Here is a 24,295-nt window from a genome sequence, read left to right as displayed (position 1 = left end):
GGCGGCGGCCGGCAAAGCGGTAACGGATCCCGATTTGAAAAGGCCCCGAGCGCTCAGTTGCCCGGATCTCGCGAGAACCAGTCAGGGCTGGGAGACTGGGAGATGGTGTGAGCTGGTAGAGGGGAGGGAGTGGGAGTGCGCGGGGAGGGGAGTAGAAGGATGGGCTGGTGGCGTGTGTGAGCCACCATGGCCGTAGTCGGTCCTGCCCCTGCCCAAGGAGGGCTTGGTTTGTCCTGAAGCCCGTGGTAGGGCAGTGTTCTGAGCCCCAGCCCCTTCAGTCCTGTGGCACCCGGGGGGGTCTTCACTAACAAAAGTCGGCTCTGGGTGTTAGAAATCCCTAGGGCTCTGAAACCTAGACTATTCTAATCATTTCCTGTAGGGGCAATTTAAATTAGAGAAGCACCCACCGCTTAGCATCTTTACAAACGTCTGCTAATCTTCAGACTCCCCTTAGAAATCCTTTGAATAATGCAAATAAATCACTTGCTACTTCAGTGCCTAGGCACCCTGTGGACATTCAATAAATAGTCATTGATGACTGGTTGCAATTCACCAGAAAGAATGGCTTTGAATTCCTTTGAGTTCTGGTTGTTCTAGAGAATAAGGCAAAAAGAAGACTAAAGGTTTTAATTCTCCAGGCAGCAATCAATGAGGAGAATCTATACTTTTCCTAAGAAACCTACTAGACTAGCCAATAATGAACATTTGGGGGTTTGGTTGTGTTTATTATATGCTGATGGAAATTCTGTTTGAAGCAGTTACAGGCTCTCAAACAAATTTAATTACCGTATGGAGTTTTAAAATATAGGCATAGATTTTCCTCCCCCCACCAAGTATGAAAAAGAAACTCATTAAACTTAATCAACTTCTAACTTGGGAGTACCATAATAATATTTCACATTGAAATAACCTTTTTCAGCTGAAAAGTTCAAAGACCTTACCAAACCTTTCTTTTCCTAAAGAGGCAAACATGTATGATTTACATGCTTTGCTAAATATCATGCACACATTAGCGGTAAAGCTGTAGTTAGAAACTAATACCCAAGTAATACATAATTTCCTCAATTACCCTGTTTCCTTGACATTTCAATGTGTAGGGGTTTTTCCCTTCAACTAAAAAATACCATAAAACAGCCAGTTCTATGCCAGAAGAGTTACTTCATCAAACGCACACACATGAAAATCAGAACAATTTTAATCAGATGGGGACACTTGGTAAAATATTACTGTTTAGGGTGCCACTGACATTGTTTCAAAAACACAACACAGGCTGTTGTTACTGCATGAATTGTTTCTCCTCAGTCAGTTCTCCCAAGATTTAGTATTTGGAGTAGCAGAAGTCATTGGATTTTTGACACACAAAAACTGGGTTACAACCCCTGCTCTGCCACTGTCTGCCTGTAACTCCTTGGACAAGTCACTTAACTTTTCAATCTTTCCATAATAAGTAAGGATAATAATACCTACCTAGCAACATTAAGATGAGGACTAAAAGAAAGCACTTTATGTAGGGCAAATTGCTATATGAATATAAAGTAGTATTACAATTCCCTATCTCTCCAGGCTGAGCAGGGTTTTAATCAAAGAAAAGTCAAGTGGTTTTCATAGAACTGAATTGTAAGTACTTTCAAAACACCCATCACTCTCTGTTATTCTTTGGCTGTTACTGAATTTAAGATGAAAACAAACCTGCAGTCTCTTGTATATTCTTGCAAAATCTCAAAAAATTCAATTTAATATTTTTTAAGAGGCCTTTATGCTTAAAACAGAGTAGTAAGAACATGAGGAATACAAAACTAGATACAGTCTATTCCCTATTAGGGGAGAACACTTATAAAAAGCACTATTTGAGTGCTGTAATTGGGACAAATATGAAGTATAATTTAAAATTTATTTACAAAATCAGGACTCTGGCCTGCATTACTGTAGTGTGCTAATTAAAATGTTTCATTAAAATATTTATCTTGATTACTGAGCTTTTTGGCATCCTTTAAATGATGTACCTAAGACACGTACCTCCCTTGCTGTAATTTAACTCTAGTCCTGATAAATGCATAAATGGCAGAGGTTAATTTCTATAGGGAGATCCGTGAGAACTTTACAGAAGAGCTGAATCTCAAAAGATGGAGAGAACTAGGGCAGCTTCTGAAGAGAAAATGTTGAATAACTACTATTCCATCTGACTGCTCTATAGATTGATCTTTCCTCCCTCACTTGCTATTATATTTTACTTACCTTAGCAAAACGTGAAAAAAAATTTTTTAAACACATTTGCTAACATACTATTGTTACATTCCATTTCTATATTTTCCTTCCACACTTATTTTTTTAAGTCCATATACACATACTGAAAAATCTTGAGTAATGATTTAGCTTTTACTTTCTCATAATTCCTACTACAAAATTCATCCTTTGCAATGGCACAAAATGCATTACTGATGCAACCTCACATAACTACCCAGTTTTCTCTCTTACAAATTGAAATGTATTTGTAACAGAGTGGCAGAAAAGGAGAGGGGGAGATGGAGGGAGATTAAGGAAAGAACCATTATATTACACATACCTGGAAATTTAATACTAAAATTCCAAAATATTTTCAACTAATAATTTGTGTATCATTTAGAAATTGCATTGTTAGTAACAGAGTCTAGAAATAATAGTGTCTTAAACAAGATAGAATTTATTACTCTTTTAAGTAAAAATAGTGTAGAAGAAGGCATCCCAGAGCAGGTATAGTTGCTCCACAATTATCATGGACTCAGGTTTCTTCTGAGAAATTGATGCCTTTAAACTGTTGTGTTGGAGAAGACTCTTGAGAGTCTCTTGGACTGCAAGGAGATCCAACCAGTCAATCCTAAATGAAATCAGTCCTGAATATTCATCGGAAGGACTGATGTTCAAGCTGAAACTCTAATACTTTGGCTGCTTGATGCGAAGAACTGACTCATTGGAAAAGACCCTGATTCTGAGAAAGATTGAAGGCAGGAGGAAAAGGAGATGACAGAGGATGAGATGGTTGGATGGTATCACCAACTCTATGGACATGAGTTTGAGCAAGCTCCAGGAGTTGGTGATAGACAGGGAGGCCTGGTGTGCTGCAGTCCATGGGGTCGCAAAGAGTCGGACAAAACTGAGCAACTGAACTGAACTGAACTGAACAGTTTTCTTCTTTCTTGACCTTTCACCACCCTAGTGTGTGGCAAACATTTTAAAGGTCACCCTAGGGCCCAAGCTGGCTACTGGAGATCTAGGCATCTTGTCTGGATTGAAGGCAAGAAGTTGTTCAGAAAAGAAGGCTCCTATTCAGAAGTCTCACACAACACTTCCCATTCACAGGTCAAAACTTAGTCGCATTATTGCAGGGCAGAAGCCAATTCTGACTCCATGTTGGAAACTGTTTCTTTGATTTGCTTTTATTATTATAATCATACTCAGTGGCTTGTCTGGAGGACCCTGCCTCCCTGTTAAACTAACGTGCCTTTGTTCAGCTCACGGAGAGATAGTTTGTCCCTTCTCTCTTGTGAATAGAAGAGATTCGGTTCAGTTCAGTTGCTCAGTCATGTCCGACTCTTTGCAACCCCATGGACCGCAGCATGCCAGGCTTCCCTGTCCATCACCAATTCCTGGAGCTTGCTCAAACTCAAGTCCATCGAGTCAGTGATGCCATCCAACCATTTCATCCTCTGTTGTCCCCTTCTCCTCGCACCTTCAATCTTTCCCAGCATCAGGGTCTTTCCAAATGAGTCAGTTCTTCGCATCAGGTGGCCAAAGTATTGGAGTTTCAGCTTCAGCATCAGTCCTTCCAATGTATATTCAGGACTGATTTCCTTTAGGATAGACTGGTTGAATACCCTCGCAGTCCAAGGGACTCTCAAGAATCTTCTCCAACATCACAGTTCAAAAGGATCAATTCTTCAGCACTCAGCTTTCTTTATAGTCCACCTCTCACATCCTTACATGACTACTGGAAAAACCATAGCTTTGACTAGAGAGACCTTTGTTGGCAAACTAATGTCTCTACTTTTTAACATGCTGTCTAGGTTGGTCATGGTTTTTCTTCCAAGGAGCAAGTGTCTTTTAATTTCATGGCTGCAGTCACCATCTGCAGTGATTTTGGAGCCCAAGAAAATAAAGTCTGTCACTGTTTCCATTGTTTCCCCATCTATTTGCCATGAAGTGATGGAAACAGATGCCATGATCTTCGTTTTCTGAATGTTGAGTTTTAAGCCAACTTGTTCACTCTCCTCTTTCACTTTCATCAAGAAGCTCTTTAGTTCTTCTTTGCTTTCTGCCGTTAAGTGTGGTGTCATCTGCATATCTGAGGTTATTGATATTTCTCCCGGCAGTCTTGATTTCAGCTTGTGCTTCAACCAGTCTGGCATTTTGCATGATGTTCTCTGCATATAAGTTAAATAAGCAGGGTGACAATATACAGCCTTGATATACTCCCTTCCCCATTTGGAACCAGTCTGTTGTTCCATGTCCAGTTCTAACTGTTGCTTCCTGACCTGCATGTAGGTTTCTCAGGAGGCAGGTCAGGTGGTCAGGAAATCTCTTTAAGAATTTTCCACAGTTTGTTGTGATCCATAGAGTCAAAGGCTTTGGCATAGTCAGTAAAGCAGAAGTAGATGTTTTTCTGGAAATATATTGCTTTTTCTATGATCCAGTGGATGTTGGTAATTTGATCTCTGGTTCATCTGCTTTTTCTAAAACCAGTTTGAACATCTGGAAGTTCACGGTTCGTCTACTGTTTAAGCCTGGCTTGGAGGGAGAATTTTGAGCATTACTTTGCTAGCGTGTGAAATGAGGGCAAGTGGGTGGTAGTTTGAACATTCTTTGGCATTGCCTTTCTTTGGGATTGGAATGAAAACTGACCTTTTCCAGTCCTGTGGCCACTGCTGAGTTTTTCAAATTTGCTGGTATATTGAGTGCAGCATTTTCACAGCATCATCTTTTAGAATTTGAAATAGCTCAACTGGAATACCATCACCTCCACTACCTTTGTTTCGTAGTGATGCTTCCTAAGGCCCACTTGACTTTACATTCCAAGATGTCTGGCTCTAGGTGAGTGATCACACCATTGTGATTATCTGGGTTATGGAGATCTTTTTTGTATCATTCTTTTGTGTATCATTGCCACTTCTTCTTAATATCTTCTGCTTCTGTTGGGTCCATACCATTTCTTTCCTTTATTGTGCCCATCTTTGCATGAAATGTTCCTTTGGTATCTCTGATTTTCTTGAAGAGATCTCTAGCCTTTCCCATTTTATTATTTTCCTCTTTTTTTTTTTTTTGCATTGATCACTGAGGAAGGCTTTCTTGTCTCTCCTTGCTATTCTTTGGAACTCTGCATTCAAATGGGTATATCTTTCCTTTTCTCCTGAAGGCTGACATTTTCTCAAGGCTGGACATTCCCTTGGAGATGTTTTGCAAGACTGAGGACTCTTTCACTTTACTTCCCCACTGCATCTCCCTCTCTATTCTGCTTTTGACTTTAGTTCCTCATTGCTTCTTTCTCTCTCATCTATAAAACAACCTGGCATCCAGACCCCAAGAAGATGGTTATTTTGAGGCACTAGCCTGCCATCTGGTTGATCTGCCGGCTCCCTGATTAAAGTCTCTTCCTTGCCTCAACACCTATCCTGTGGCAAGCAGAGCGAGCTTGGACTCGGTAACAACACAACACACCCATCTGTAAGGGAGGTTGGCAACTGGGCTCATTGCCTATGGTTCTGCTACCAAAGAAGAGAATGGAGTAGCCACTAGCATTCTTTTAATTTGGCTTTAAGTACTGAAGGCAAAGACCAAGAATATGAAGTCAAAGAAATGGTATGTTTTTAAAGTCAGTTTACTTGGCTTTACAAAACTAAATGGCTGAATTTGAAGCCACTGTTTCCCAACTTTAGAAAACTGAAACTAAGAAAGGAATTTATAACTAAAAAATATTGCAGGTTATATGTGAAATACATATATAGTTCACTTTTTCACCATAGAAGCTCATTCTGTGATGAAAAAGTGGATATTGGTTATTATCACTTGAAAGAATAGATTTATTCTGACAATTAACTACTTACTCTTTTTCTTTCTTTTTCTTCCCTTCTTCTCCTATTACTCTGTGTAACTTAGGAGTCATTTTTAGCATTTATCATATTAAAATTACATACTTAAGAAAGTTCTCTACTAGTTAAGAGAAGTTTAGAATTAAGTCAATTATCTGAATAATCCGGGCAGGAATTCCACTTTCACTTCAATTATTCAAATAATTCAGGTAATACCAACATTGTTGCTTGAATTCCTTTAATAATTGTTTCATTTTTCCACTTTACAATGCTAGGATCATTGCCCATTAACAGATTTACTTTTGATTTTTGTAAGCAATATTGGGACAGTTTTCTCCTTTGAAGATTAAACACTCCTTTAATTCCTGGGTACTTACTTGAGTCTCAATTTTTTTTCATTGTCTTTTTGTTTTGGAGGAAAATTGCTTTACAATGTCATGTTGGTTTCTTTCTAATTCCTTAAATCACCATGTCTTTTCCTCAATCTCATTCCAGTAACTCCATTAAAAGAAAGATCAGAAGAGCAAATTTCTAAATGTTCTGCCCTACTTTCCTTCCTATAGGCATAGCTACCCCCTCCTCTCAGGTAGTAAGTTCATGAATTAGGTTTCCTCTGTCCAAAGCCATGATACCATGTGGTAATATTTTTAACTATTCCAAATTTGGTATTCTAGCTCAAGGAGTATTCATGAAAATGATTATTGTGTAGCAAACATTGTTTTTAATTTAATTGCCCTTTTTAGCAAGGTCATTCTCAATGTTTCAGTTCAGTTCAGTCGCTCAGTGGTGTCTGACTCTTTGCGACCCCATGAATTGTAGCACGCCAGGCCTCCCTGTCCAACACCAACTCCCGGAGTTCACTCAGACTCACGTCCATCGAGTCAGTGATGCCATCCAGCCATCTCATCCTCTGTCGTCTCCTTCTCCTCCTGCCCTCAATCCCTCCCAGCATCAGAATTTTTTCCAGTGAGTCAACTCTTCACATGAGGTGGCCAAAGTACTGGAGTTTCAGCTTTAGCATCATTCCTTCCAAAGAAATCCCAGGGCTGATCTCCTTCAGAATGGACTGGTTGGATCTCCTTGCAGTCCAAGGGACTCTCAAGAGTCTTCTCAATGTTTAGTTACCACATTTAGAAGGGACAATACATTTCTTAGAGTGTTGACTAATAAGGTCTAATCCACACACTGTCATGCATATTTGAATATAATCCTATAAATCAGGGGTACCAACTCCAGACACTCGGACAGATAGCAGTCCAAGTCAGAGAGCCTGGTAGGAACCCAGCCCCACAGCAGGAAGTGAGTGCATGTGAGGGACTAAAGCTTCATCTGCCCCACCCCATCACTCACATTACCACCCGAACCACCCCCTCCCTCCCCTGTTCGTGAAAAATTGTCCCAGATGCCAAAAAGGTTGGGGACTGCTGCTGTAAATGGTAATGATAGACTTAATAACTAATATAATCCATATTCCTCTTATTTGATAATAGAAATTTATTTAAGATGATTGTGAATACAGAAGTCCAAATGTCCTAGCTTCACTTGCCACTGTGCGTGGCCACGCATCTATTGTCTGGCTATTAGAATATGAGCAGGAATGTTGTGAGGACTGAGGAGGAGGTTCCTTAGAAGGGACTGACCTAACTGGAAGAGTGGCACTTTTGTCCTCTCTAGTCTCCTCTGGCTGCTGCTTGGAATGGACAAACGATGTCTGTAGCACTGGCAACCATGATGAACCGTGAAGTGAGCTTATGACTGAAAGCTAAGGACTGACGTTGCTAGAACAGGAAAATAGAATTAGGGTCTCTGATGACACCATGAAGCCACCACAAACAACCTTCATAGTCCTATCTCAAGCTTGTTCTCAGTTGGAGGAAATCCTCTATCCTGATTAATATGCTACTATTTGGAGTCTTACTGTTAAGCACAGCTAAACTTAATCCTGATAGTCAAAAAGTTTTTTTGTAAAAACCAATTTGCTTCAGTAGTCTACAGTGTGGTCACACAAACACAGCTTTATATTTTTCTCTTTCTTGAGGACATCCTTTACACTGGTTTTTTTTTTGTTCCTTTGCTGTCTACTGTAGAACAGTACAAGTTTCCTGCCTGATATCCAGTCTCCCTCCTTTTTTTTTTTAACGACAGAACCACAATTTGTCTAGTAGCAATATGCCCAACTAAAATACTGGGAGTGGTCATAGGACACAACTCTAAGAAGTTGTAAGGATAAATACGCTTGGATTGCTAGAAGAAGCTTTCCTAATAAGTTCTTTGCCCCCCTGCTTTCCTGTGAGGCTAGATGGTGGAGTATCCCTCTAAAACCATGAGGTAACAGGTTTGAGGACAAGAGCCACCAGCTAAAGATGGCAAATCAGAAAAAAATAGGAGCCTGACCTCACAGAGCCAGTGGATAAGCCCTAGACTGCCTATATACAAACCTAGGACCTATTTTTGTATTCCTATATACAAAAATAGGGCCTCACAGAGCCAGCGTATAAGCCCTAGAGTGCCTATATAAAAACTTCTTGCTTGGGGAGAAAAAGAACCTCCATTCCCTTTAGGCCTTGCATTGGGTTTCTATTACCACAGTTTCATGAAATGGAACATAATCCAAAAATTCTACCCTTTTGCAACCCTTTATAACAAGGGTGATACTTTTGCTTATAGCTGCATAAGAGCTTACTCTGTTAGAAACAATACTTTTTTAGTAGTATACAGATGTATATATTTTTCATGGTGTATTACAGACTGGTAGGCTGAAGTGATTTCATGTCATATTTCAACTCACAAACTGTTTAAACATGTTAAAAATATATATGTCTATATGCATAACTGTAAACATATTGATGTATATAAACAGAGTTGATTAGGTATATTTCCATGATTTTACTTCTTTCTTTATTCAGTACTCAGTCAGGAAAAGAAATAAAAGCTTTTGATCCAGCTGTAGGCATTTCATGTAGGATCTAATGCACAAAGACAGGGAGGTTTACACAATAATTTGTGCGATTGATGGAGCAAAGGTCCAGGAACTATTGCTAGGGTTTGAAAAATTAAGCAGGGCAGGAATCATGGGAACCGCCACTAATTATCTTTGTTTCATGTAGCAGCAGGTAAGTCTCAGAACTTCCTTATGCCCTGAAGCTGCTGGTATAACATCTTATCTGCCATTTGCTGATACCTAGTTGCTGAGACTAGTGGTTTCTCTGTCCCTTCCTTTAAATTTTATATCTGAGCTTCTCATAAGTAGAATTTAGGTTAGAATTAGCAGAGTGTGAGAAATGTCTCATACAAGGGAGCTCAGAAGGGTGAGAATAATGCTGAGTATCAATAAATAATACTTGGCACAATGTCTAAGCTGTTTAGTATATGTTGTGAGATATCCCAAAACAAAGGAGAGAATAACTATGTTTATTTGTTCATTCATTCATTGTGTCCATTAGAGACAGGAATCCCTCCACCTCTAAATAAGTCTAAGTGTATTAAAAAAAAAAGAAATTTGTAATTTATTTCATACTTTTTGCTCCATTAACAAATCTCAATTCTGAGTTCCCCAGAGTTTCCTTCATATTACTAAGGATGCATGGTAGTACTGTGAGGACAGATGTTCTGACAGTCCCAGGATTGACATTCTGTCCAAAACTTTTCTGAAAACTCAGACTTTATTCTTCCCGAATGTTTATTGCTTTGAGCATCATCTAAAGTCTTGGAATAGTTATATAAGGATTACTGTGTATAGAGAATACCATGTAAAAAATATTTAATTCTCAAACCATTAGCTTTATACTTTCTCCTTAAAATTGTCATAGTTTTAAGTATTGTTTTATACATAGCCACTAGCTTCAACTTATTTTATACCAACTTTTACGTAGTATCACAGGCTTTTTCAGTCTTACTGAATACTCATTCAGTTTAGCTTTACTTATGAGAGATGTGAGTTCAGTTTGGCTACCTTGGTTTTACAAATCTGATATCAAGTATACAAGTGTTTCTTATTTAACAATGCATGCATTTCTGAACACAAAAACTCATGTTCTATAAAATCATTCTTAAAAATACCTGGCAACTTAAGAAAATGAAAAGACAGACTCAGATAAGGATAAAATCTTTGCAAAACATATATCTAGTAAAGGCCATATTTCCAAACTATACAAAGAACTCTTAAAACTCAATGATAAGAAAACAAACTACCAAGTTAAAAAGTCAGAAACTATCTGAACAGACATCTCATCAAAGAAGATATACAAATGGAAAATCAGCATAAGATATTCAACATCTTTTGTCATAAGAGAATTGAAAATGAAAATGGCACCGAGATATCACTGCATAGCCATTAGGATGCTAAAATCCAAAACACTGACAATACCAAATGCTGATGAGGAATGTCAAGCAACAGGAATTTTACTTTATTGCTGGTAGAAACATAAAATGATAGACCTACTTTGAAAGACAGCATGTTAACTTTTTACAAAGCTAAACATGCCCTTACCATATACAATCCAGAAATCACACACTTAGTTATTTACCAAAATGAGTTGGAAAATTATGTTCATACAAAAACGTACAAGTGATGTTTAAAACACCTTTACTTTTAATTTCCAAAAATTGAAAGCAACTAAGATGTCCTTCAGTAGGTGAATGGCTAAACAAACTATGGTATATCCATCCAATGGAATGTTAAGTGATAAAAAGAAATGAGCTACCCAGCCATGAAACATCATGAAAGAAAGTTAAATGCTTATTGTTAAATGAAAAAAAGCCAGTCTGAAAAAGGTAACAGAGTCTGTATGACTCCATACACACATTCTGGAGACAAAGCAATAGAGACAATGGTTTCCAAGGGTTAACCTGGTGGGTTAGGGAAAGGAGGAGAATGAGTAAATGGAGCTCAAGGAGTTATTTAGGGAAATGAAACTATTTTTTTAAGATATTATAATGCTGGATACACGACATGCATTTGGTGAAACATGTAGAACTGTACAACACAAAAGTTAACGCTAATGTAAACTATGGACCTTAGTAATAATGTGTCAGTATTGGTTCATCAACTGTAATAAATGTACCACACTAATGCAAGATGTTAATACCAGATGAAACTGTGGAGTAAGGGCAAAAGAGATATAGAGGAACTTTCAGTACTTTCTGATTGATTTTATATAATCCTAAAACTAATCTACAAAATAAAGTTTATTCAGTGAAAAAACAATTGGCAAAATTTAGGAAAAAAATATCATGTTGGAGAAAAATCCATGTAAAACTCATGCAACTTCCCAAAAACACTACAAAAACATTTAGAAACCTAATGAAAATACGAGCACAGTTAAAAATAGAAACTAAAATATATCTAGAACTTGACCAAAATTTTTTTAGTTAAGAGAGAATGATGAAAAAGCATAAGGAAAGGGTAAATTATGAAAACAAGGGCAAATGCACAAAGATCAGGAAATCACTCTGTGTGTTCAAGACAGAGCATATGGGTGAACTGAGCAAAGAGGAAGAAGAAGGAGTGAATGGGTAGTGTGTATAGGATTGCTTTCCTTCAAGCTTATTGCATTAGCTGTGTTAATAGATTTAGCATTAAATTCCTTTACCAAGTAGTCAAAACACTAATGTTTTAGGGAAAATCTTGTATAAACCTTGATTTTCACATTCTCTTGGCATCCCTATTTGTCAATTAATTGATGCATATTACAGAAACATACACTATAGCAGAATAAACTGATTCTATTTCTCTGTTTCTTTAACCCAGCAAGATAACTTGAGCCAATTAAACATTATACTGTGGTTATGGATCACACATTCATTGTGCCCAAGGTACCTTATCATATTCGTTAAGATTCAACAGTAAATATAAAAAAGACTTGAAGTGCAGTTTATATGAAATGATTTAAGGCTTATGGGCAGTTAAATTGAAACCAGTTAAATGAAACTTCATTTAAAAAGTTCACTCTGAACTGACACATTTAGTGCATTTTTCTTTACAGAGCAGTTTACCAGCAAAACATACCATCTCATTTTCAATGGGACTCATTAAATAGACCAGCAGTAGATCATTATCTATACTGAAGTATCATCATGCTCAATTCACTTATGATTCCACTTACTTAGATAATTTCTTCACTGTTGACAAAAATCCCACAGTCGTTTTCTAATCAAATTTAATCATCCTATTACAATACTCTTTAATCTTATTTCAGCATATTCAGCATTGACTACTCTCTAGAGATCAGATGGTAAGATGACCTGGAGGAAGAACTCCAAGGAAAGAAAATTGAAAATTAATAGGGCAGTTTAAAAAATACAGAACTTTAAGACAATCAGTACTTGGTTGCAAAACTGAGAATGAGACCACAGACCATTTATTTATAGCAGAAATTTAAAAATCACTCCTTGTATTACTTTGGGATTTATAAAAATGGACTTCCAAGAGTCCATGAATGCCACGAATTGTAAGCAAAATTATCTGCAAGTGTATGAGGACATAGATTTCCTATTGAAATTTCAAAAGCAGTCTTAACCTTCCAAAAAGATTGAAACTGTTTATGTAGAAAATAAGCCATAGGTACCTAAAAGTGACAATCCAAATAAGAATGTATTTTTTAAAAACAAACAGGTGACTTTTGGACATAATTAATTATCTAATACCATCTAAAGCTAAGTAAGCATTGGGTTGATATTTAACATTTATAACAAAAAGGTAATTTACATTTGTCCTCAATACATTTTTTTAAGTTTGGCATTTGAAAGTTGTAGTATCCAATATTTGAATAAATGGCAACTTAAAAAAAAAAAAGCAGAGCTACTTTCAAACGTTTTAACTCAGAAAGACTGAACAAACTTCAGCCAGACAAGATATAGATTTCCATGAAAAGCTGAAGGTAACATGGTAATAAGGTCAAGAGAGGATCCCACTATAGAAAACTTGAGAGCAAGCAGTCAGCTGAAACCAGGGTGACAAGCATTCACAGTAACAAAATTTTCCTCTGAAAAGAATCCTGTCTTGTTAGAGAAAATTTTTGCTTCCAGTTCCTTAGTGACACCTTCATTCTCAAATATATTCATTAGAGCGGGGATGTCATATTCTTTACATTTCTATAGTTACCACACCTTCTGACAAGATAGATAATTAATAAATCTGCTCTCTGACATAAGAAAAAGTCCTAGTCATACAAAAGACACTATTTAGAAGAATAGAAGGAGAAATGGGGAAACAATATGTTTTGAAATAAAGCTGATCTATAGTTAAAGAGAAATTTTCTTCTGTTAGCTTAATAAGCATAATAAATTACATTTTTCTCTTCATAGCTAACTAGATAATCATTTTTCTATATTTTAGTACCTTGTTAAAAACAAGCTTATTTGACAACCATATATATTCACCCAATACTCAACATTTTTTGCCAAAAAGTAGAGAAATAAATTTGCTTATTTACTTGTTTTTTAATTTATTTACTCCATTTCTGATTCCATAAGAACATTTGGATGCAGGCACACATTAAAACAGATAATTGAAAGAAAATAATACATCAACATCTGAGCAAAGAAAAGTGCTGCTGCTGCTGCTAAGTCGCTTCAGCCGTGTCTGATTCTGTGCGACCCCACAGACGGCAGCCCACCAGGCTCCCCCATCCCTGGGATTCTCCAGGCAAGAACACTGGAGTGGGTTGCCGTTTCCTTCTCCAATGCAGGAAAGTGAAAAGTGAAAGTGAAGTCACTCAGTCGTATCCGACTCTTAGCGACCCCATGGACTGCAGCCTACCGGGCTTCTCCGTCCATGGGATTTTCCAGGCAAGAGTACTGGAGTGGGGTGCCATTGCCTTTTCCCAAGAAAAGTGCAGTAGTCAATAAAGAAAGAACATAAATGCACTAGTCAATAAAGAACATAACTATAAAAGCCTTAAGGTCTTATCCAGTTACTCATTTTTAGCTGTTAATTTGACCCTGACATCCTTGGTAACTAAAGGAAAAGGCACATGTGATCAGCTACATGATATACATTGTATAGCAGAAGAGGACACACCACTTACCTTGAGATGATTTAAAAGGAAGGGTATGAGAGTTTCAATTCATGAAATTGGTCGTGAAAGAAATGCTTTCAGAGGTATGTCAAATAAGAAATAGTACAGAATGCGTTAGGCAAATCTTCAGTAAAACAACCTCATAGCAAGCATAGAGTGGATTGTATAAGCTGAACATTGCTTTATGTGGAAAACTTGTATATAAACTGAAAGTGTAAAGTCAAAGCATAGTAAAGGTAGTTCTTTTGGAGGGAGAACTAAACGATTTCATCCACATATTTACCTTTCTAATAATTTTGGATTGTTCTGAAAATAAATCAGAGAGACAATCCAGAAACTATGTGTGTTTTAGAAAAGCATTCATTTCCTATCTTTCAACAATTTTTAAATAAAAATTGGGCAACAAACATTGGCAAGGACTTGAAATACAGCTATTCTTGATTTTATATTTTGCTATGCTTCATCACTTCTTTGGTAATGGAGAATAAAACATAAATGATTACTTTCTGTACTGCCATAGAACTTCATATAACCTGCCGTGTTGTTTTCCAAAATATCTCATTTGTATCCCAGCACTTGGCAAAGGATGTGGAACATAATTGATATTTAATCCTTTTATGCTTTCCAGAATGAGCCATTTTGCAGACTTTTCAAAACATCACCTCTGTTCATATAGCTTGTTAAAGGTCAAGGTCATATACCAACTAATACCAAGGAACCTAATTTATAGTCAAAACTTTCCTTTGGCATCAATTCAAAAGCATTAACTGAAAGCACTGCACAACTGATGTAGGTATGGATTTTAAAAAAATCATTCAGAGGAACCTTCAAAATCCAAGCATAAGTATATTATGTCAATGATATGACAGATCAGATTTCACTCAAATGGTCTGTGAAACAATGGTCTTCTTCTACTTTCTAAAATGAGTGAAAATTAGATCTGTAATGTCCAGATTTTGCAAATCAGTATCATGAGCGTTCGCTATGGAACCAGATTTAAAGTCATAAAATGACAAGTTGAAGTCTCCAATCATGGTAACAAATTCTTGCAGTGAAGCCCAAACATCAGTAGCAGAGTCTTATAACTTGCTTCTGCTTTCTTAAGCTTGACTTCCAAAGAGAATCAGTGATTGTAGATCATAGTATGGAAATAGAGAATTGAGTAAACTATAGCATGTGTCTAGACAATGTCAAAATCAATCAAATGATAAATTCATAAAATTTGTTAATATTGTGCAAACAAAATGGTTAATCTCTGAACTTCTTTGAATAGAATATTATTGCAATAATCTAGAAACCTACATAGAAAAATTGTGGAAAGAAAATTATCTCCTTTTCCATACTCTGTGAGTGACTGCCTGCCAGAATATACTATCTCCAGAACCTTGTTACTAGAAGTGTAGTCCTGAGACTAGCAACCTATGGAACCACCTGAGATGTTGTTAGAAATTCAGAATCTGAGACCCAATCTCACACTTACTGAATGAGAATCTTCATTTTAACAAGATCCCTGGGGGATTCATATGCACATTAAATTTCAAGAAGCACTACTATACCATATAATACCAAAAAATGATGTGGCCTTTAGCAAGCTTTAAAAAAAGAGTCAGTAAAACCGTGGCAATGAATGTTCCTGGAAGTAGATACTTCTTCCACTCTCCTTGGTGGGCCTGTATTATAGGGCATTTAATAGTTTCAAATGAAAAAGACAACTTTAGTATAGTTTTATATGAACTCACAGTTATACATTAAACATTTTTGTTAAGACCATGGAATTTTCTAGTTTAGTAAATAGTCTTAATGAACATGAAATGTGTCTTCACTTTATTTTCAATTAGAACACACTTGTTTTCAGCTTTTTTTTACTTGAACAATGACCCAATTCTGCACCACACTTTTCCCAGTCACTGAATAGTTTATAGTTCATTAGGTCAATAATTTAGTTTTTAAGGAATCTACAAATGTTTGCAACTTGTAGGTTCTGAATATACTCTGTTGTTATGTTTGTCGCTCAGTCACATCCAACCCTTTGTGCCTCATGGACTATAGCCCACCAGGCTCCTCTGTCCATGAAATTCTCCAAGCAAGAATACTGGACTGGGTTGCCGTACCCTTATCCAGCAGATATTCCCAGCTCAGACATCAGGGAAGCCTCTGAATATATTATCCAAAGATAAATAGAATTGGGGCTTTATAACTGAGCTTGGAGAATGGGAAGAGCCCTAAATAAGGATGAAGGGAGAGGGGGTTTAGTTTGTTGTCTTGTTTGTATTGCTTTCAATGCTGTTTAAGTTTGATTTATATACATTCAATGCTGTTTACAAAATGAGCCTCTCTGCTTTATGTGGGCTTTATCTAAGGGTTCCTCGCTTTATGTCTTCTATTAATAACTTGAAATACGCAGTGTTCTTGCCTGGAGAATCCTGGGGGCGGAGGAGTCTGGTGGGCTGCCGTCTATGGGGTCGCACAGAGTCGGACACGACTGAAGTGACTTAGCAGCAACGCAGTGTTTCAGCACTACGGACAGCGCCTAGGCACCTACTCCTAAGAAAAGAGGATTCTGTTGGGTTTGCTTAGGAAAGGCGAAGGGTAGGGAAAAATAACTCCAGATGACATATGCAGTCCCCAGTTAAACCCATGCACCCTTCACTCACGTCTTTCCTTTATAGGATGAGAAGACGTAAAAATTTAGTGCCTACTCCTCGACTGAGGCTGAGGTCACCGAGCAGAGCGAAATGCCCGCGGCACAGCTGTTAATGCAGAGAGAGGAAAACAAGGATTTTTAATAATAAATTAAGGAAAACCCCCACTGCCTTAGAAAGCCTTATTGGTGATGAAGGATTCCTAACCTGCAAAGTGTGATACGAGTGAGAATGAGCCGCTGTCTTTTTTTTTTTTTTTTTAAGAGCTGAGGACTAGACAGAGCCTGTTGCTGCAGTAGCCGATTTCCTTCCCCCGTCACTTCCCACCTCTTCTCTCTCTCGTACACAAACGGTCAGACGCCCTCACAAACGCACACACGCGCGCGCAAATATTTACACACTGCCATATCGAAGAAATCCGTGCACATTTTCCTGCTAATACACTCGAGCGCGCACACGCATTTCGCGGGCGCCCAGGTCTTCTGTCCATCACAGACAGATACATTTACACACGTAGGCCAGGAAAGCGCTAACCGCGGTACTGTGACTCCACGGAGGTCCCCAGGACACGCCTTTTACATGGTTATTGAACCGATCAGCGAACACAGACAAACGTGCCAACCCTTAAATCTACTCTCTGGATTTCATCTCCATGGCAACAAGCATGGAAGGTGAGACATCTCTGCCTGCGAAGTAACTTTCTCCCCCTACCCTCCGCATTAACTGACAGGATTCCAATGCAGCTCCAGACGAGAAGTAGCATGTCTGCTTTTCTTGTATTTCTGAAGCTAGACAGCAGGAGAGGAGGTGGGGAGAGGGGAGGGAGGAAGGAGTCTGCAGGTCTGCCGAGTTCAAATTCTAAAGGAGAAAGAGCCCTAATGTTTCTGTTGCTGCAGCTGACAAAAAGAATAGGAAAAAAAAAAAAAAAGGCAGATGTATGTGTCCAGTCAGCTTGCTGATGATTCTTCCATAATATTTTGTAGGTGGTTTCTATGTTTATTCAATTTAATATGTCCAAAGAGAACTGGCAGCAAACAAGGCAGAATGGTATTGACAGTCTAGGTTTCTCTAGTGAGAGAATTTTGAGAATTTTTGAACCAGGTTTCCAGTGCTTTGGGAAGAAAAGAAAAAAGGAATGTCAGAGTCCTTGAGGAGCCATTCAAAGATTCTCTTAAAAGAGGAATTTTCTTAATGTTGAAATCTGAAAGGTTGGGAGGAGGTTGATTCTAGCATATCTCAAGGTTTTGGATCCCTGGGAAGGCCTGAAATGTATGCACTTCATCCTGAAGACATCTGGGTTTGTAATTTAAGGTTTTTCTTTGACTTCAACATATTCCATTCCAAATTATCAACCAATTCTTTGCAGATGTGGCCTCAGTAAGGCATGTTTTCCCTCTTTTAATGGGATTAATAATTTTGATATTTGAAGGGGTGTATATATATGTGTATATGGGAGAATTCATTATTTTTTAAGCATGGGTTTTCCTGTATGTCTCATTTCATTAAATTATGAATTTTCATATTATTAGCATTAGAGATGATTATATCTAGTGACTAGTATCAAAATACTTTTTACCTAGAACACTATATTCCACTATAATAGTTGTTATTTTAGATTTATTGTTTGGAATATCATTAATAGATGAGTAAACTGGAGGGGAAAAAACCTGTTGATTGAAATAAGATATAGGAGATTCTTTTATTAATGGGCACATGCTTTTCAATTTTGGTTTCTGCAGTTGCACATTGTTGGGTGATTAAATGACTATAAAACTGAACTAAAAGTGAATTTGTATATCTCCAGTCAGTAAACTTATTTCACAGAAGAAAAATCATCACACATAACATTCATGACTCAAGTGTAAAAATACTATTATCCTTCCTTGACTACTCACAATAGTATTATTTGCATGGCTAGTCATAGAAAGACATGTTAGCTTGCTTACTGGTTACCAGCAACAAAACAATTCAGTGAGATTTGGGCCTACTGATAACTGCAGGTATACCCTTGGCCCAATCCCATGACTCATCAGAACTTAGAAATCCCAGTTTCTGGCAATTGCCATGAAAGGAATGATATGCTTTCAACTAATTTTCTCATTTCTAAAATACCTCAACATTTATTCTAGTCAATATGGCTTGAGGCAATATTTTATCATTTGCAGAAGTATTATAGAAATATATTGAAATATGGTAATCATAACACACATAGACCCTGATATTTAAACTGCACAATGTTGATAATGTTACCCACTTTTTTGTGGCACAGCATATCTAAAATAAGTTTTACCCCAAAACTTTACATTCTGCTCTTTTTATAAAAATTCATTTCTTTATTCTCAATTTTTTTTTCTCATAAGGGTTTGTTATTTACAGCTTTGTAGCTTCATGATCTAAACTTCTCCCATATTTCTTTCATTTCCTATTTCCCTATAAATAGGATATTAAGATGATGTTTTCCCTTTGAGGTAGGCATTAACATGACTGTTTTACAGAGCCTGCTAATTTTTTTTTTACTTCAGTTCCAAGAATTAGAGAAAGTGAAAGAAATGTATTTTTTATCCACAATTGAGTGATTTTGGATAGCTTATTAATTACAAACAAATCAGTGCTGTATCTGAAGACTTCTATTGATTTTTAATAATATTTGATTACTTTTATATCATGTTATACTCTATAATTGACTGAAAGATGCAAAGCTCAGCATACTTAGTAGTCTCAAAAACATTAGATTTGGTATTGCAATAAGACAAGTTAGGCAAATACTTGAAAAATTTAGGCCAGAAATTACTGATGTTTTAGCTACAGTCACCAAGAGACTTAAATTCCCAAGAGAATCTATTTTCTGAACATGCTGTTAGGTAATTGCTTAACTTTTAACTTATTTGTTTGTGTGAATACATTGCCTGCAGCAGTGGTCAGACTTTTTTTTTCAGTATTTGAATACTGCCCTTTGAGGTGTTCTCGTTAGCCTGTATTTTATTTTTATCTTTGGTGTAAGGTAGAATTTTAAGATGAATATAAAGGTCCAAATTCTTCCTTTTCAGATATTAATAAAAAATCTGTTCACATGAACTTCCCAGTCAAGTGTCCCCAATCTAAGATTCATGTATCTCTCTCCCTCTCACTTAAATATGGGACTTTAGAAGGGTTTTTATTAAATTTTTTCTATTAAATTTTATGTTCAGGTTTCCATTCAAAATTCCAGTCATCAGAATTGCCTTGAATCTTGATTCTATAAGTTAACTTATTGTTTTTGGTCCAGCTTTGTATCAAATTTAATAATCATCACTTCAATGTCTTCAAGCTACTGTTCAAAAAACATTGAAGAGGATGTAGATAGAATTAGACCTTTGTGATACTATGTTAGAGAACGGCCTCTACGATTACAGAACACAGTTTTTATTAGGATACTTCAGTGAACTATAAATCTACATTAAAATAATATTATCCAGGCATATCTCACCAGCTTCCCCAAAAAAGATATCACAGGAGACTATTAACTCTATTGCCATGTTATTTGTACCAACTAAATCATGTCAATGCTATTTCCCTAATAATCCATGTGAGTAGTAAACTTTCAAATAAGGAAGTCAATTTAGCACGTAAATGATTTTTAAAAACACGTAAATAAATTTAGGTAATATCATAACTATACTCAGTTTAGGCTATTTCTGCATGGTGGTGAGATGAACTAGCTGAAAAATGTACAGATCATTAAAACTGCTCAGATGTTTTAACTTTTGTGAGACCAAGTGTTTCAGGTTAGGTTCCTCAGAAACCAGACTCTGAGACAGAGATTAATGCGCAAAATGCTTACTAAGTATTGCCCTTGGGCTCAATACCTGTGGAAAAGTGGGGAGTTAAGCAGGAGTGGGCAGGATTTGAGCTGTAATTAAACAACAACAGCCTCAGCTTATCCCTTAATGAAATCTAGAGCTAGAATTGTTCTTCAGAATCGTGACCCTTTAAGCCAAGATGGCCAGGCCCTTATATTCTCACATTAATCAATTATTATTAGTTGTCTGCTGTTGGAAGCGAAGTGACCTTGGGTAAGGCAGCTCTCTGGTATCAAGGAGAGGAACTACCAGCTGAGGATTATCTGCTGGTAGCACTCCCAGGTGCTGGGCAACAAGCCCTTCGTTGAATGAAGTCCGTTTACTAAGCCCAGCAGCAAACCACGTTTATTGCCTCTTCTTACCCAGTGTCCCAGGAGATAGTCAAATGGTATAACCTAGCAAGGTCAGGATTCTAGGGAAGAAATAATTCAATTAGTTACTTGACTGAATCAGCCAAATGATCGATCCAGCATCTCCATATAGAAACAGACTTCTTTTCAGTTTGTCCACCCATTAAATAAATGAACCAGAGGATGTATGAATCTAAACAAATGACCTTTAATTGACAAAGCAACAAAATTAAAAATTTGGTCAGAAAAAATGTTCCAGTTAATACCAAAGTCATAGATATTCAGTTCAGTCTCCCCTACCTTCTACAGGATAAATAGTATAAAAAGAGTTCAATCTTCAGAAAAGACCACTTAAGTGATCTGAAATCTTCTTAAAATATATTCAGTATACTATAATTATTAAGACAGAAAAATGATTTGATAGAAAGAAATTCCATAAATATGATTGAAACATATTTTTCCTTCTATTGAACAGAAAAGTCTAATAACCAGCATATCCCAGAATCTACTGATTATTTCTAATACTTAGGATTTGAAGACAGAGCTATTTTGTAATGCAAACCATTATAAAATAAATACTGTTTGATATTAATTATTGCATAAGTGAGTGAACAAGTTTGAAAGCTGTAAGTCTTATTCTTAATAATTACTCATTTTTTCCACTCCTTAGCTCCCATTTCTTGTTCTGCCTCAGTTGTTTTCTGAAAATTCAATCCAAAAAACCCTGAAGGATCAGTCATTTTAATAAACACAATTTTTAAAATTATCAAAAGAAGCAACAAAAAAGACAAAAACACTAGCAGTCTATCGTTTTCAGTTATTGAATGACAAGCTTTTGGTTACAATTCTCTCAAGAAGGGCAGCTATGGGTTAGTAACCATTTGATTTAATTAACTAATCTTAATTTTAATTGATTAATTTCATTAACTTTAAGACATCAAATGGAAAGGTCTATTTTGCTTCAGTTCAACACACAGATTCTGAACACTTTTGCTGTAGTTTTAGAATCTCAATAGAGTAGGAGCTTAGAGAGAATGGGAATCTGGTTGGCAAGGAGTCTGGGGAGCTAGACTTGCAGCTGAATTTCATAGAAAGCATGCTGTTTAACCTGAATTTTATGTCTAATTAGGACGTGAGAGCTAATGGAGGAGTTGGGGAGATGATTAATCATCCATGGCTACTGCAGCTTTGTAACCTGCAAGCCACCATGTTGGGTATTGCTCTTTTTAACATAATTTTAAAAACACAATTTCTCTCTTTAAAAAATTAGCATTTAGTGTATGAAGCGGTAGTGGAAAAGAAACTATAAGAATATAAGTCTAAAAGCTAAGGGAGTAAAAAGGAATGAAGATAGACCTTAAAGCATGGACTTTAGAGAGCTTGATCAGCTTATACCTATAATTTATTATGACTTTATTGATACATGCAAAAATGAAATGAAAATTAGATGACAACTTGGGTCAAAGAAGTAATGACAACCATCTAGCAATGAATCAAAAGCTTTCAGGGTTAATAATTTGACTATTCCCCTTTATACTTGATTTTATGTTTAGTGTATACAGGTATAGTTTTATGTGTCCATGAAGGCGATTCTGTAATTACTACAATAAAAAAGTAGCATCTCCAATGCTAATTCAATCCTGATCCATATCTGATGATATTTTCAAATATCTTTTGTGAGTTAAGTCAAATGAGTTTGAAAAATACCATATTTTATTTTAAAAATTACCTGTCTAATGCTTTATATGGATAAAACTAAAGTGAGTCCAATTTTGTATCTAGGCCAAGAGGTGACTTCGGCAGGAATTCTGAAGACCCAAAATGATGTGACAGTGAATTATGAGTAGTACCTACTGTGGCAACACTTCAGCTAAGATGAGTGTCAACGAAGTGTCAGCTTTCTCATTGACTCTGGAGCAGAAAACTGGCTTTGCTTTTGTTGGGATTTTGTGTATCTTCTTGGGACTTCTTATTATCAGATGCTTCAAAATCCTGTTAGACCCATATAGTAGCATGCCTTCCTCTACATGGGAAGATGAAGTAGAAGAGTTTGATAAAGGGACATTTGAATATGCACTTGCCTGAATGTTCCAGCTTTACAGTTTTTAGGGTTATACTGCTGGAACACATGATGGACACAGTTGTAAATTTCCTTCAGTGTGCTGGAAGAAGCTAATTTCATTCACTGAATTCAATAAATGTGTGTGGTTAATTTCTCCATGTAAGTGATAAACCACTGTTGGAATTTTTCACTTTCTTCTGTCCTCACACTGACTTTTCTAATGAATAAGTAAGTAAGTGAAGTTACTCAGTTGTCTCCGACTCTTTGTGATCCCATGGACTGTCGCCTACCAGGCTCCTCTGTCGATGGAATTTTTCAGGCAAGATTACTGGAGTGGGTTGCCATTTCCTTCTCCAGGGGATCTTCTCAACCCAGGGGTCAAACCCAGGTCTCCCACATTGCAGGGAGACACTTTACTGTCTGAGCTGCCAGGGAAGCCCTGCGCCTGCTCCTATGCAAAGCCCAGACACCCTCTCCATACTCACTCTGGCTCCCTTGCCTTAGAGAGTTAGGTGTCAAAGATAAGGGCCCTTCACTCCAAAGAATAAATAGAATATGTATTTCCTAATAATAGCCATAGGTCAACAATGTTCACACAAACCTTACAAGTAACCACAGGCCATAAAGATTCTAAAATACCACAATTTGACCCTTTTATTTCTTCTTTTTCTAGAATCTCTTGCAATAAAATTCCCTAGCTTGGGATCATAGTGACACTCCCTTCCCCTCCCCTTTTATAAATAAAATTACAAAAGGAGTTTTCATTGTGACCTAGTGGAAATAAGAAGTCCAGGCTCCATTCTGCCACCATTATAGCTGTCAACCTTGGCCAAGTCATCCCACCTCTGTAAAGTTCAGTGAGGAGGTTAACCAGAGACTTTTTAACATCCTTTTTAATTCTAGTGCCTTGTAAACTCTACAAATATACCTGGAAACTCAGGGAACTGAGATGAATAAAGATTTAAGATGTCATGAAAAGTTTTTCAGCTTAGAAGCCTGAACTCTGAGATTTGAATTCTAATATTTGTCTAGCCAAGAACAAGCATTATGACCTAAAAAGTTATATAATGGGAACTTAAGTCCCACAGCTGTAAAACAAGGATAAAGAAAACTATTCTACATGTTTTGCAGGAATGCTGGGAGGACCAAATGACTTATAATGAGTGGGAAAGTAATTTGAAAACCAGAAAACACTGTTTAAATATACCTTGCTATCATTAATTATCCTTATTGGTAATTGTTAAAGAGATTATCAAACCTTAAGAAGCAATGGTTAGATGTTAAGTTATTCAACCTCCCCAGTATTCATTCTCTTCATTTGATAA

The 24,295-nt window shown here is 36.9% G+C and overlaps 1 protein-coding gene across 1 annotated transcript; it reads left to right on the top strand.

Moving 5' to 3' along the window:
- The first annotated feature begins 17,059 nt into the window (after positions 1-17,059).
- On the top strand, positions 17,060-23,215 carry CTXN2 (cortexin 2). Its single transcript, XM_027972207.3, has 2 exons — positions 17,060-17,390; positions 22,691-23,215. Exon 2 carries the CDS (start codon positions 22,748-22,750, stop codon positions 22,991-22,993), a length of 246 nt encoding a protein of 81 aa, XP_027828008.1. The 5' UTR covers positions 17,060-17,390; positions 22,691-22,747; the 3' UTR covers positions 22,994-23,215.
- Positions 23,216-24,295: the final 1,080 nt, after the last annotated feature.

The sequence above is a fragment of the Ovis aries genome, chromosome 7, assembly GCF_016772045.2.
Source record: "Ovis aries strain OAR_USU_Benz2616 breed Rambouillet chromosome 7, ARS-UI_Ramb_v3.0, whole genome shotgun sequence".
NCBI lineage: Eukaryota > Metazoa > Chordata > Mammalia > Artiodactyla > Bovidae > Ovis > Ovis aries.
The sequence above is the reverse complement of the archived record's forward strand: the minus strand, read 5'-3'. Positions and strand labels throughout refer to the sequence as shown.

What these genes read in the sequence shown, in the direction of transcription:
- CTXN2 (XM_027972207.3), top strand. Translation starts at nt 22,748, where the DNA reads ATGAGTAGTACCTACTGTGGCAACACTTCAGCTAAGATGAGTGTCAAC.